Consider the following 15,608-nt stretch of genomic DNA (forward strand, 5'->3'; position numbering starts at 1 on the left):
GTGTTAGTAGCTGTTTCTCAATCCAAGGTGCAGTAACCAATCCTTACGTATAGGACATAATTTCTTAAACTGTTTGGCTCTTTTGACATTTATGTTCCTGGGAATATTTTTGGCAGTCTATCAGTTTACAAGGTGTTTACTGAGTACATAAAATACAGAGGTTAGCTTATATGGCTTGTGAATAATACCTTTAAAATGGAAATAATGTATTTGATGCCAGAAATGTGTAGATCACAAGCAATCTGATGTCTGGTCCTGTAGAGTCTTCCAAAGGTCTTTGTGTTATCAGTAGCCTTGAGTTTGAGGTAGGTCCATACTCCCACTAGAAATTTGACTTTGACATTTTCAAGTCAAAGTGTTGATTTGTATACTTGTTTATGTTAAGTTACTGTCTGGTCATTTTACACTGATCAAAATTTTTACAGATTACATAGTATTTTAGACGTGGTTTTCACACATGTAGGAGCCTCAGAAGACTACAACATCAAAAAACCCCCACCCTGCTTCTGAGTGCTCTATAGCTAGGATATAAAACTTTGATACACAAGGTCTTGCTTCTTCAGTGGCTTTAACTTGTGTGACATCAGTGTAATCCATGAAGATACAGAACATCAGGAAATGCATGTAATGGTGCAGAATCTGGATATTGAGGTAAAATTTGGAAAGACCCATTTGTGGAACTGGTTTACTCTCTTCCTCTCCAGTTAATAAGGTAGACTACATTTTAAAAGTACTCCTTTAAATACATGATATCTATTAGATAAGATTATTTTAAGCATATGCTCATAAGTTTTCGTGAGTTTAAATTTTTCAGCTCTTAACAATTTTTTTTTCTTTTTCTACCAGAAAATATTTAAAAAAAAATAAATCTAAGACTAATTTTCAATTATCTTGAGTGCTTAAAGCTTAATTATATTTTGGAAAATAGGCCGCATGTATTCTATAAATGTGACAGGTCATATTTATGTTAAAATATTTCCAATAAGCACAAGATAAAGTTTTCTATAATTGCATATCTTTATGGCATTAAAGATACTAATGAGGTAAAAATAGCCAGTTTCATCATATAACTGGGAAGCACGTTGCCCTTCCTGTGTATGTTGTGGTACATGATAACGTCTACAGAATGAAGGTAAAGAATACATGCAGAATCATAGAATGATTTGGGTGTGAAGGGATCTCAAAAGATCATCTAGTTCCATGCCATGGGCAGGGAGACCCTCCACTAGACCAGGTTGCCCAAAGCCCTACCCAACCTTGAGGGGACATCCACGACTTTTCTGGGCAACCTGTCCCAGTGCCTCACCGCTCTCACAGTATAGATCTCCCCCCCCTTCAGCTTAAGGCCATTACCCCTTGTCCTATTGCTACATGCCCTTGTAAACAGTCCCTTTCCAGCTTTCTTTTGTGTGTTACTGATAACAGGCATTAGCTAGAATTCTGGGTAGACTTTGATCTTCCAAACGTGTGTATGCATTTAACCTAAGGAGATGGAATTCCTCAGATTACCTCAGTGACATCATTTAAAATTGTTGCATGTGTAGCCTTCAGGTAGAAGGGAAGCTGTGGGGCTTTAATTTATTATTTCACCAGATTCGTGTGTGTGTGTTGCAGGCTTGTAGCAGCATGATTAAAAATATATCTATCCTTAGATCCAGTTAACAATTTCTGTATTACATGTTATAGGTCTGATTTGTGCAAGACTTTTGATAACCGTATTGAGCTTTAAGCACACATTGCTCTAAGCATAAAACAAGCTGAGGTAAAAAATGGTAAATAAAGGGCCAATAAAATTTGACAGAGACCATTAGCTGACCAAACACAGGACAGACCTGGAGACAGTATAGTAGCTGTCAAAAGCACTGCACATAGTTTGCCCCGAAGCCACCTGCGTACTGAAACACTTTCCATGGCTTTGCCAGCCGTGGCTCGAAGTGGTAATTCTACGAATGAAGAAGAAAAAGAGGAGAGATGCTGGAAAAAATAGGTGCATATGATGGTTACACAGATTAAAATATGCAGCAGTAGAGAGAGCTCTAAGGTAGTAAGAGGAAGTAAAATACACTTCAGCTGAGAGGAAAAAGGAAAAACGTAGCTTCTGTAAAAGCAGTGCAAATGTATAAAATGCAAGGCACATATTTCCATATAATTCTAATTTTACATTGATTTAAACCAACCTATGTCCTTTACTGGGTTTGCTTCTAGCAAATCAATTCCCTTGGTTCCTTGTATGATTGTAGAAACCAAGTGCTGGGATTGATAGTTTTCTATTTTAAGGAGCTGCATTAGGTGGGGATGTCTCACGATTGCTTCAGCTTGTGTACGCTGTGGATGGACCAGAGCTGCATGGCTGGCAAGGGAGGGGAGGTGGAAATTGTGTTGCTCTTGGGGGGCAGCTCTGAAATAGCAGTCTTAGCTGAATGCAAACATTAAAGAAATAGCAAAAAATAAGGGAAGAAGAAATGGGGGGTGGGGGGGGAAAACCTAGTAACTGTATAAATGAACCCATGATCAGGAGGAAGTGAGAAAGAAGCTGCTAAAGCAACTCAGCTATCTGCAGCGAACGTAGCCTTTGTGTGAAGCTGAGAGAATATAGAGTGGGCAGAGTGTGCCTGGTTTTTAAAATGGTAAAGCTGGGGAAAAAAGCGGGTCTGATTTTCATGTCTTCCTAGTTTATCCTTCAGCATCTCTAAATGTACCCTGATACTTGCCATATTAGGTTAAGCCATGGTCTGTCTAAACCATTATCCTGTTTGGGTAAGAGCTAGTAGGAAATGTTTAGGCAGAACTGTAAGAAAAACAGTGTATTTAAAGGAGCTTTCTCCTTATCTTCTGTCTTGGCAGTTTTGGGAAGTGCCATGTTTTTTCCATGATACAATAATGAATTAAAGATCTTTACAAAAGATCATACACCATCTGTATGGGATGTCAGATATTTTCAAGGCGTTTTACTTCATGATTGGGTAGCTATACATACTTTCTTAACTAAGCTGAATAATCACTTGTTGAGCATTGTATGAAAACTGTTGGAACAACATGGTACATAAATTGCCTGTAAAATTGGGAAACAAATTCATTGCGTTTTTTACAGCAAGTGATGGACTAAAAACCACAGGCTCTTCCTGCCATAAACATCACCAGAAGTGTTATCATTGGGAGCATGGAAATGAGTTAACTAACCTTTAACCCTATAAATGAAGCTAGAATTGTTATGTGAACTTGTCACATCTCTCAAAAAATAATTAAATCATTTGCAAGTTTGTTAATTTTTAATCTGGAAGGCAGTTCCTTTAGACCTAACCTGGAGTTGTTTTGATAACACTAGCAAGAATGTCTTTGTGGACAAATCTATTTTCATACATGTGATTATTAAAGATACCCTCCTAGAAATCATTGTAATATTTAATTAAAATGTTAAAATATTTAATTACTCTAAACCACAGGGGATACCAGTGTTGTAATTGCATTTAAGATGAGGAAGAAAACTAATTTGTTTTTCAAGTCTTGCTGACTTTATTAGTAGTGGCATCAGCACTTTACCCTTTTTATTGTTTGAAAACTGATTAACTGCAGCATTACTGTAAAATAGAATAATATAAAAAAGTTAATACATGTTTTAATACATCACACTAACATGATGTGACAGTGTTGAAAAGAATGCCTTTAACACATTTGTAAGGATGTTTCATACATTACTACCTCAATATTTGGAGGGGATATTTTCTTCTTGTTCAGCATGGTTGGCTTTTTATTTGTTCTGAGTTTTCGTGATGGGCAAGAGTTTTTCCTTTTGAAATAGGTGCTTGGAAGAATGGCACAAGTGGGAGGATATGAAATCTGGTATATGGTACAATAAACTGGTGTGAGATAGAGGACAAAATGCTTGAAATTATCCAATATTTTGTAATGGGAGTGTTATTAGTTTAAAGAGAAATTAAACGAACCGTGACAGATATATGACTGACAGCTGAAAACCTATTTGGGAATGTCATAAGTTGGTTTATGCTATGAAGTTGGTCTTACAAGAAAATAATAATACAAAAAAGTTAATGAGAAAAACTGCAGTCCTGTTTTAAGTTCCGTGTGTTTCATGACTCTTAATTTATATAAAAGTGTTTGCTTCACTTAAGTAATGTTTCAAAAGTTGCCCTAAACCAGTTCATAGCTATATTACAATCTGTAATTTACATAGTTGGTCAGAGGAGTAAGTTGTTTTTAAGCTCATGTATGCTTACTTGCCTAGATCACTGCTCTCTGCTCCTAGGGGCGAGGTACAAAGCAGAATCCACCTGTGTGTTTCCTTCTGGTTCTTAGTTTGGTGTGTGTGAAAGAATAGGAGGTGGTAGCTGCCGGAGGGTGATTCGATAATGATCTTGGGGTGATGGTATTGGGGAACAAGGAGAAAGGGAGCCAGAAAACTTGTACTCCCAAAAGACTGATTCTAACTGGTCTAGATAGTTCAAATCAATGGTAGGAGAGCATCTTCTGCAGGACTGCCACAGTTGGTATTTACATCCATGTCCACCAGGGAGATGGGGAAAAATGGAAAGCAGGCTTTTAACAATGGGGGATGCATAAAAGTTTTGGGGGACTAATCTGGCTAGGCTTCCTCTGCTCCTTCCTAGCCAAGGAGGAGAGATGCTGTTCTAGAGGGTGACTTGCAATATGAGCCTAAAACAGCTTCTTTAGAAACATTCCTCTCACTCTCTTGGTTTTAGAGGAAGTCTAGGCAGATCGGTCTCCCAAGCTGAGTTTAGTCTTTCTGAATGTCACCCTCAGGCCTGTCTGGGGAAGTAGTTGCAGTGAAACACTGCCTTCTGCTTGCTTATGGTAAGCAAAGCTTGTGGTGAAAATTATGGCTGAATAATTAAAATATTAATATATACCAAAATCTACAGATATTTCTGATTTTGGAAATACGCTGCTGAGCATGCACGTTGTAATTAAGTTTCCAAATGGCTTGTCTGTATGCAATTTTCACATTTGGAAGTTGCAAAGAATCTTCATTTTCTACAAATGCAGGGATTGGAGCTATTTTAAAAAATAACAAACAAAATCACAAAAAAAAACCCCTCAAACCTTCTCTTTTTAATCTTATGCCTCTTTTTTTGCACTCTAGTAAAGTCAGTCGAGATGTACAGTGTGTTAACTCATAAATTCTAGCTTAAGCAGAAGAAGAAATTTAAATGGCAAAAGTTCATATTTATGCCCCAGATAATTTCTAAAACATGATAAACTCAGAAAACTACTGATAGTGCCAATGAAGTTTTATGTAAATGCCCTTGTTTCAAAGCTCGCATCAATGTAATTTGGTACTTGGTAATGGTTTTTTGCTGCTACAGTGAATTTACCTAGACAATTATTTTTTTTTTCTTAAACTAGAAAGAACTCTGCAATATGATACTTGACTGCTGTGCTCAGCAACGAACATATGAGAAGTTCTTTGGGTTACTGGCAGGGGTGAGTGCTGTTTTCAGATTTTGCACTTTATGGTAGATAATTTCATTGGGGGTTTTGTGTGTCAGACTTAAATTTTAATGGATAACTTTTTATCATTCTGAAAATGGTTTGATTAGTTGATTGCATTAGTTGATTGAATTAATATTGTAATTGTAGTAAGCGCAGTGAATGCAGAATGAGCCGCCTCATTTTCTCTTTATATTGTTGCTTTTTTTTGGCTCCCTCTTTTTCTCATTATGGTAGAACAATAATCAGTGACAAAGGAATGGTACTAAAAAGAGGTAAAAGTATTATGAGTTACCAGAAAATATCCTTTTTACAGTGCTGAAGATTAATTTTGGAGACTCCTGTCCTTTACTACTTCGTTCATTGCTACTTAACAGGTTTTATTTAGAGCACAGGACTGAATACTTACTGTCCTGGGGTTGTGCGTGGGCTGCTTTGTTTGTTTTTCAGTAAACAGCTAGCTCTCTGATTTTGTGTAACTAACTGCTAATTTAGTTGCAGTTATTTCTTAGTTAAGTTTTCCCTATCTATGATATTGACAGATCTCACTAGTTAAGATAAAATACTTGTCGTCTTAAGGGAGCAAGTTATGCTGAAAGGGAGTGTTGGGGTTTTTTTTCCATTTGTGTGCTTTATCCAGTATTTGGAATTATCTACCATATTGAGGAAATACTTCTGCTAATAGTCAGTTACGAAGCACTAACTATATGAATCTAAGTGTTCAGTAGCATATAAATGTCAGTTTCCGTGTTCTTTGGAATGTTTATGTCCAAAACACCTTAGCTCTGTGTTCCCTGCTGCCTCTCTAATTTTAAATAGTCAATGATGTTATGAAAAAAATTACACTTGATGGAGTTACATCAGGTTACATTCCCTACTGGATGTATGGAAGTAAAAGAAATTGCTGAATAATTTGCTGTAGTTCAAAATTGATAATTACTAATTTGCAATGCAGATAAGTTTCTTGTTCTGACAAACTGCTGAAAGCAATAAAATGTATCCATTTGAAGGTATTTTCTTCTCCTCCAAGGGTTATTTAAAATCAAAATCTTGCAGTAAATATTTGCACCATTAGGTCACTTACATGTAGGTTATTTGCATGTTTAATGTTTTGTTTAATCTGGTGGTTTAAATTGTGCAATGTTGTCTCAGCGTTTCTGCATGTTAAAAAAAGAATATATGGAATCCTTTGAAGCTATTTTCAAAGAACAGTATGATACCATTCATCGTTTGGAAACGAACAAATTGAGGAATGTTGCCAAGATGTTTGCTCATCTACTGTACACCGATTCAATTCCCTGGAGTGTAAGTAAAAATGGCTATTGTCCTAGATTTCTCTTCCAATAATTAATCTCTGGTATTCAGTACATTAGTTTTAGTATTTATTCTACAATTTGGAACGACTCGTATTTGTAGCAAACTGGATTATTTTAGGTATCTTCTCAGACACTGTTGAACAATTCTGTGTTGCTTTATCTCTTTCTGCCCCCTGTGCATCATTGTCCTCTCTCTTCCGTTCTTAAGTATTGTTAACTTAAGTGTTGTTTGCAATTGATTGATTAAAATGTATTTTTTTAGAATTTTGAACTTTTAATCAGCAATGTAAATAGCAGAACAGTTTAAAAAGCCTAAAGAAACCTTTTACAACTATCTTTAAATGTGAAATTAAAAGTTTTATATAATTATAAGAAATTTAAAAATACTGCCATTTTGTGATCTAAGTGCCAGATAAATAAAGGCAATCTTGTTGCATTCGGAGATACTTATTTCTTCATTTTAATGTTATATTTTTCTATCAAGGTAACTTCTCTTTTCCTACTGTTTTATTCTTGTTTCACAGCCCAGTCTAATTGTCATTCTTCAGGCACACCCAAGTCAGTCCAAATATTTTACCTCTTTAAAACTTAAGTCCCAAATTTTTAACTTCCCAGAAGTTCACACACCTGACTTTATCTTATGAAGCTTTCCTGGATAAAATAAATCTGTAAAGAATTACTAGTATAAATATCAGAAGCTCCCAGATGGTAGAAAAGAGTTTTTGACAAAGACAGTCTTGAAGAATTACAGGGTTTATGTTCTTGGGGGGGGGGGAATAAAAAAAAATAAATCAGACTTTATTAGTCATTTCAGGAGGACACATGTTTTTAAGGTAAATAAAAAAATGTATGTTTAAACTTAAGGGTTTTTTTCTAAATACTTTCAGGTCCTTGAATGTATAATACTGAGTGAAGAAACTACCACATCCTCCAGTAGAATTTTTGTCAAAATATTCTTTCAGGAACTCAGTGAATATATGGGACTTCCTAATCTAAATGCAAGATTAAAAGATGAGTAAGTTCAAATTTTATTTTCAAAACTGTGAATTTATTAGTTTCTTCATCTAAAAGTACAGATAACTGTTTTCAAGTTCAACTAAGACTGCGGTTCTGTAGCTGCAGTACTTCAAGAATAAGTTCATGTATAGATTCAGTCATTGCAGAGAGTCCTGTTGAGTGTGTTACCGTCAATTTGGGTTCAGGTATGTGCACGACCATTTGCAAGATGTTTGTTTGTTGGGGGTTTTTTCCCAATGATAGTTTAGCTTGTATAAGTATTTTTCCAGGTGCAAGTCTGTTTTTATATATTGTCAGCTATATAGCTCTGTAATAAATGTTACTGTGGCTTCTTTTTCTGACAAAACTTCGAAAAAAGCATGTAACTATTCCATTTTTTCTACAATAAATTGCTCATCCTTAAGTATAGTGTAAATAACATTCTTTTAAGCCTGTATGTGATTTAATGCGTTGCATTCTGGCAATGTTCCCTTCAGTTGCTTGAGCTATTTCCTGTAAATTGGGATTTCTTCTATGTGTGATGAATTTAGTAGATGCTTTAGCTCATGTAAACTTAAACTGTTTGGGATTTCAGTATAGGTACCTTGATCTTTGAACTTCTTGGTCAACAAGTATTATCCTTTGCTATCACAGGCTACTGTGATTTCATAAGTCTCTTCAGGGCTTCCCAACATCAGGCTTTCTGTTGTCATAATCTGACAGTAGCTTATGTTTCATAAAAGATCAAGTTTTTAAATAGCATTTTGATCACGTACATCACAGGTATAAACAATGAAAGTATTGAAAAATGCATGAAGAGAAAACTTCTGCTGTCCTATGGAGATCCATACAGTTTCTTTATCAGTTTATTAATATCAATGAAAACTAGTGCTAAGCTGGCATGATGTTTAATTTAGATGTTTGTTTTCATCAGAACATTGCAGCCTTTCTTTGAGGGATTGCTGCCTCGGGATAATCCAAGAAACACTCGCTTTGCCATCAATTTCTTCACTTCTATTGGCCTTGGAGGACTAACGTGAGGAACACTTTTCTGATTCAATATTTATTTTCCTTCCCTCCCCCCTCCCTTGGAAAAAAAAATAAAGCATTTTTTTGTTAATTAGGGATGAATTACGGGAACATCTTAAAAACGCACCAAAGATGATAATGACACAGAAACAAGATGTTGAGTCATCAGATTCCTCTTCATCTTCAGAGACAGATTCTTCTTCAGATTCTGATTCTGACAGCAGCAGCAGTAGCTCAGAGTCATCCAGTAGCAGTGACTCCTCATCTAGTAGTGGCAACAGCAGTGACTCAGGTACTTAAACACTGGATACAAATATTTACTTCTCTTCTGTTTATACACCTATTTATTTCTGTTTCTATGTATACTTGTTTTGGGGGAAAACTGGGTATAGACAGTGTTAGTTTCTTTGCTTTAAAAACTAGTCTTTTTTTTTTAAACTTAAAGTTTTAAAATACTATTGTTCATGGAAATTTATTTTAGAATTCAGAAAAACTTGAGTTCCATTTTTAGAGACTTAAACATCTGAGGAGTATTGTTTTGTAGATTACTTTTTTACACAGTCCATACCTGTTGTGCAGTACTATCATTCTGTTTAGTGGAGGATGGAGGGCGTAGAGTCATTCTCTTAATATCTCTGTGAGATGCTTACTGGTGAACTGTAGAGACTGATGTCTACAGCTCTTTTTTTGCTTGGCTTGATTGAGTGACCTTGATACTACTTGTTTCCTTCCCTGTAAGTATGTGCCTCTTCATGGTTCAGAAAGAGCATTGTTCTGTTCTAGCTGAATTACTCTCCTTCTGAGTCTCGATTTCTAATTCCTCTTCCTCAGGAAGAGGTTGTGTAGTGATATAGTGAAGGCTCTTGTCTGTACAGAAATCTTCAAGGAACAATTACCTTTTGACACCTTGGTATTTTTGTAGTTTTATGCATTACAATTAGCATTTAGCATCTTAATACTCTCCTGCTGATGTAGAACCTTCTATTTGACATGAAGCATCATAAACATTGCTTAATCTATAAAGTACATGCTAGTATGAGTTAGTGTGTGCGGTCTCCCCCACTGCATATAGCTTGAGCAGGTGATAACACAGCATGACTCTTTTTTATAGTACAGAAGCTTGCTGATTCAAAGTTAATTTGATTTATCACATGCCTTTGAAATGAAAATGTTGATCAATAAAATAAAAGCGGGGTGAACCGCTCATGCTTTGGAAATGCATTTTTGTTCTCCATTGCAATCTTACTGTACAACATCTGACTTGTGTGTCATCGCATTAATCACATGAATGACAACAAAGCACTGGAGGAGGGCACAGTTAAACAGGGTCAGAGGAGGTGTTAGTTCAGCAAAGAGCCAGATGGCTCCTGCATAGACAGCTGCAGCTCTGCTGAGCTGCTTGATAGGAACCAGAGAGGTTAGTCCTTAGTGACAAACCAACTGAGTCTGCAGTCTGCTAGTAAGAACACTTTAGTCTTGTAAGTTTAGGATCTTCCCTTTTACTACTTGTCCTTTCTCCACTCAGGAACACATTCATTAAAACTTGCATTTTGATATCTTTGCAGCCTGGTTTCACACACCGCCCCCGCCCCCCCGGTTCTTGTGTACTTAAATACAGCTATATTCTTCAATGGTAAACTTGGTTGAGGTCCATTACTGTTATAACTCCAAGCCTTCCTGTGTTTGCAGCTTTTTAAATCTTTAAAATAACTTGGTAGAGTTGAAACCCATTTCTCAGAGGAATGTGCTACAGTATTTCAGTGTTTTAACAGTGCAATATATAAGAGAAAATGGAAAAACTGCTGATTAGAAATTGAGCATAGAGCTAAATTAGAGATTGCTGTCTTAGTGACAGTTAATGTGTGGAACTTCACCACCTAGCTCAGCAGTGCTCTGGAGAGGTCATGCCAACCAAAACAGGACCAGCAGAGAATGAAATTTGTCGGTTATCAAAGCAGCTTGTTCCTTTGTATTTACTTTCTCAGGTCTTTTTCTGCATTTTGGTGGATGTAAAATAATAGGGAAAATACTGTTGAAAAAACTTAATGTATTAAAATCTATCTGAAGTGATCAATCATCACATTTTTTTCAGAATGCCAGGAAGCCTTAGTTCAGACATGAGACTAACCAGCTGCTGTAGAACACAGATATTTGATGTACTATTACATCAGTTTATGGCTATAGTATCATCAAAAAGTGATTAGAAACAGCTGATACGATACTACAGTTCATACAGTAAGGTGAATTGATGGTTATTCTAAATGGCTGTAACTTCAGCGTTTACTGATAAATACTGTCGAGTGAAATCTAGATGTTCCTTATAAAGAGCAAACAGGAAGAGTAAGGCTTCTTCCACTGACATGAGCACTACTGTGCATTTAGAAATACACAAGTTTTAATCTTGAATTGTTGACAAAGCTGGCAGTATTTCTCCTGAAAATGAGCCAAAGAGCCATTGTTATGTTGCTGTGGTACCACTATCTCAAGCCATTTCAGCATGCCTCTGTTTCCTCAGAGGATAGTGTTGGAGATTTTTCTCCATCTGCTGCTTTTAATCTCCATTGACTGATAAGCTTTTCCAGGAAGTAATTGGAAAAGCAAATGATTTTAAGAGACTGAATTGTCTGGGAAAGGTGATCTTTCTTAAAAAAAAAAAAAAATTGTGAGAGTGCTTTGATATATGACTTTTACAGCCTATGCCTGGTCCTTTTGTATTGAGTCAACAAGAGCATGGTGATGGCTAGAGGTTCTCAAAAGTCAGGCATCACTTGCAGAGAGGGAAGGGATAAAAGTCCTGCTGATGCATACTCGAGTGGCAGCCACATCTGTACAAATTTGAGTTGTTTCCTCTTAAGCAATTAACTGGGAAGGGGCGGGGGAGAGCAAGGTTATTGGAGTTTTGTCAGTATGTGGAATTTCAAATCTTTTCAAATATGAAAGCATATCTTACATAACCAAAAAATTCTTGATCAACAGGTTTGCAGATCTTACATCAGTTTCCCATTTAATGAGTTACTCTGTTAACACTGGCATGACTGCTTAGTAATGTTTTGTGTTCAAGTGCAGGTTTGTTGGGTTTTTGTAAGCTGAAGAAGTTTTTTTGGTTTAAGCTGCATCATGTTCTTCATACATGAGTAGGTATTGCAAATGGGATGAAATGCAGAAGGCTATTCCCTAATTTCCTGTTTGTATGCTCTTAAGGTTTTGGGATGATGTGTTGTGACCTTGCTTTTTGTTAACATGAGGTTCTTTTGTTAAACAGTGAAGTTACTGAGAAACATTGAAAGTTAGAGGAAAAATGGAAACTAGTCTTGGTCTTGATAGTTCACACTTATGGAGAATTTCTCTTTATGTAAAATAAAAATCCTGTAATGCATACAGACATTTAAAAATAATCAGTACCTGCTCAATTCAAGAATGGATTAATTTTCCTCCATTGCATGAGACATTCTGTTGAGGGTGGAGGTAGCAATAAAATCAAAGCTCATTGCTTTGAAACCTTTGTCCGGGTACAGACCCACAAAAGTTTTCTGACAAAGTAACTCTTTAGAACTTTCTATGTAGTCTAACAAGTTAGATGTAATAAATTAAAATGTAACCTTATTCCCATAATTTGTCATAATTTCAGATGTTCCTAAAGCCAAAAGAAAGAGAATGCAAAAGAAAAATAGAGAATCTGATAAAGTTTCTGGGAAAAAACAAGAAAGGAGAAGGAAATCACTTGAAAAGAAAATGGGAAGGAGGCAGCAAGAGGAAAGAAGTGATACTGAGAGCAAATCAGAAAGAAATCACCGAAACGTGAGAGAATCACACAGGAGAGATGACGTATCAAAATATCACAGAGACGAGTCCAATGGCAGAGACAGTTACCACAGTGGAAAGGACAGGAACCATGAAAGAAGTAAGGATCTAGAAAATAAACACAGTAATTCAAAACCGAAGAAAGCAGAGAGAAGAGCTTCTCTGTCTGATGATGAAAGTTACAGACACTGGAGCAAAGATAATGGACATCGCAGTAGAAAAAGGGAAAGATCAAAATCTGGAGAGAGAGCCCATAATAACTCAAGTCCAAGAGAGGAGGACCAAGACGACCGATACAGAAATGGTTCAGAAAAATACCAAGAGAAGTACAACCGTTACTGTGACCAGTACAGAGAATCCAGAAAGAAGGAGGACAGACGAAGGGAGAATTCCCCACATAGACGAAAGTAATACCTAACCAGAGTTTGAAATAAATGTGCATTTCTGAGCTGTTGAAACCATGTTTTAAAATCTATTACTGAACTTTCTTTAAAAAAAAGATTTTGTACAAAGTGACAGTTTGCATTTGTAAACTTTATCAGATTTTTTCAAATTTTCAGTACCACTTTTTTATAACTATTGCATTGAGTCTTTCTGTTAAAGTCTTCCTTTGCAAAGGCAAAGCTGTTTATTTTGTGAATAAAACCGTTAAGATCTCACCGAAATGGGTGTTTTTGTCACTTAGTTTCAAGTATTTTAATTGTAACTTTGTAGTCTAAAAAACATTGGGTTTTAACTTTGCTTATTAATTGTAAGTCAGATACTGAGGCTAGGGTGATAAATGTAAAAATTTCAGATTACAATGTAAATGTTAAATGAGAAGACTTTATAAAAATTTTCAAACATCAGCATAAACATTTCAGGCATTCTATAGCTATATTCTTTCAACTTTGCAAACATAAAAGCAAATTTGACTAAAATTTTCAGGAAATACTTCAGTTTATTTTTTTTCTTCAAGAGTTAAAAATTGGAAAAGCAATATTGCTGTTTTAAATGTCACATTTGAAACTGTGTCAACTTGTTCTGTTACTTTTCACAATGTTTTTTAATATTGTAACATCCTGAGCTAGTTACGCTTGTGATCTTAGAGATGGGAGGAAAAAAAAAGTTGTGGTTTTTTCAACTATGAATTTGATTTTAAAGTAATAGACTTCAACTCTAGTCCTACAAAGTAAGTGGAACATCTTTTCCAGTATATAAAAAAAAAAAAAAAAGAAATCAAAATAAGAGGTATTTCAAATCTTTAGATGTTTTGAACTATGTGGCTTGAAGTGCTCAGGTTTATTGGAAGCAAAGTTTGCAAAAAAAAAAAAAATCAGTTGCTGCAGCAGTTTCTAATATAAAATTGTTCTACCTGGAGTCATTTGAAGCAACTAGCTCAACATTCATTGCATGAGTAATGAATCAAAATCATCTAGTTAAGACTCTAAATCTCATTAATAACTAAGGAAAATTTTCAAAGTCTTTTGGCATGGAATAGGAAATGGTGTGGACATGGTCAGTAGGAAAGACAGAGGTGATAGCTGTATGCTATGCAGTTGTTGATGCTGTAGGACTATGGTTTTTTTACTTTGTGAAATGAACACAGTTGCTGGGTATACGAGAACTTACACATTTCATGTGTAAATCATATTTCATCTTGTATAAAGCGTAGAAAATTTGAGCTGTTTTATAGCAGAAAATACACCAATTCCTAAGGAAATAGATCTGTTTTGCCTAAATCTTGTCACAACATTTTTCTAAGAAAAATGTCACATTTTAAAATTTTTTTCTGTATTTAACAGAAATTATTACTGCAAGCTTTCATGTAATAAAACATTTTCAATTGAAAACATTTGCATGGAAAATAAATTCATATTGCAGAGAAAAAAATGAGGTTTCTATCTTAATAAACCACACAGCTAAAAATGCTTTAGTGACATCATGAGGTATATGTTGTTTAAACTGTGGTGGTTTTTTGTCCAACGCAGTTCTCGCTTTCCAAATGATTTGTGCATTTTTGGCAGTGTGTTAATTCCAGGAAAGCGTAATTTGAAAGAATGCTTTCTAAAAAGAATTTTGTTGATAATTATTATGCTTCTTTGATAGCTGTCTGCGAGCATTATTGAAAATGATCTGTACTTCATAATGGTTTAATTGTACAAATTAATTTATCTACAGTAATACTCTCCTTACTGTGTTATGGGTTTATTAGCATAAATTTTATTAACCCATAATTTTTGAGATATTCTGTTCAAGTTAAAAAGCTTGTTAATTACATCTTTAATAAATGGAAATATATTAAAACAATAAATGCGAAAACATAAAACATTTCTTAAAAAATAAAGCATTTGATCTCAGACATGCTGATCAGGAAATGCCAGCTTAAACATGACCAGTTTTTTGTGGTGTTTCATACTAGCCAATAAAAATACATGTTCTTTGATGGTGAAAGAATGGAGAGAGTCAGACTAGGACTTGAGCTGGGGTCTTAGCTGCAGTTACAATTTCTTGGTGTTTTTTGGGGGGATTCTGCAGCATCCTGTGCCAGGAGTTCCAGTATTTTACTGTGCCGTATGTTTCTTTGATAGCTTCTGCCTGATCACTTTCATACTTTCATTTGCTGCTTTCCAGTGTGTTTTCTGGATAATGGTGTGTAGTTGTTTCCTGCTTGCCATCTTGTGTGTGATTTTTATAGACCTAAAGGTGTATATTCTTTTCCATAAGTTAATTCACCTGTAATCTTTTCTTGTGTGGGGCTCTATAGCCCTGATCAGTCCTCCTGCCCTTTGTTTATTTATTTTACTATAGGCTTTATAAGAGAAAGGAAGTCAGAATACTATGTCGTATTAAAAATGAGGGTATTCCAGGAGTTGCCCAGTGACATAAGCGTTTGGGGGATTGATTTGTTTCCAGTCCATCCTCTCAATTGCTGTAGAGCTGAGTGATCCAAAGTGATCCTGGGCTTGCTTTCCTCAGCAGGAATGGCCAGTTGTAGCCCATGCACAGTAATGAACTGAG

At 35.6% G+C, this 15,608-nt stretch overlaps 1 protein-coding gene across 3 annotated transcripts in view; it reads left to right on the forward strand.

The window, feature by feature from the left end:
• The window catches only part of CWC22 (CWC22 spliceosome associated protein), a 34,410-nt gene extending 21,137 nt beyond the window's left edge, over nt 1–13,273 (forward strand). For all 3 annotated transcript variants that reach the window (XM_075756509.1, XM_075756511.1, XM_075756510.1), the window contains exons 15-20: nt 5,383–5,460; nt 6,619–6,771; nt 7,670–7,797; nt 8,713–8,814; nt 8,903–9,099; nt 12,436–13,273. In XM_075756509.1, coding sequence (XP_075612624.1) covers nt 5,383–5,460; nt 6,619–6,771; nt 7,670–7,797; nt 8,713–8,814; nt 8,903–9,099; nt 12,436–13,019 — 1,242 coding nt within the window. In that variant the 3' untranslated portion in view covers nt 13,020–13,273. The remainder of the gene's footprint in view (nt 1–5,382; nt 5,461–6,618; nt 6,772–7,669; nt 7,798–8,712; nt 8,815–8,902; nt 9,100–12,435) is intronic.
• Nucleotides 13,274–15,608: the final 2,335 nt, after the last annotated feature.

Source organism: Balearica regulorum, chromosome 6, assembly GCF_011004875.1.
Source record: "Balearica regulorum gibbericeps isolate bBalReg1 chromosome 6, bBalReg1.pri, whole genome shotgun sequence".
Lineage (NCBI taxonomy): Eukaryota > Metazoa > Chordata > Aves > Gruiformes > Gruidae > Balearica > Balearica regulorum.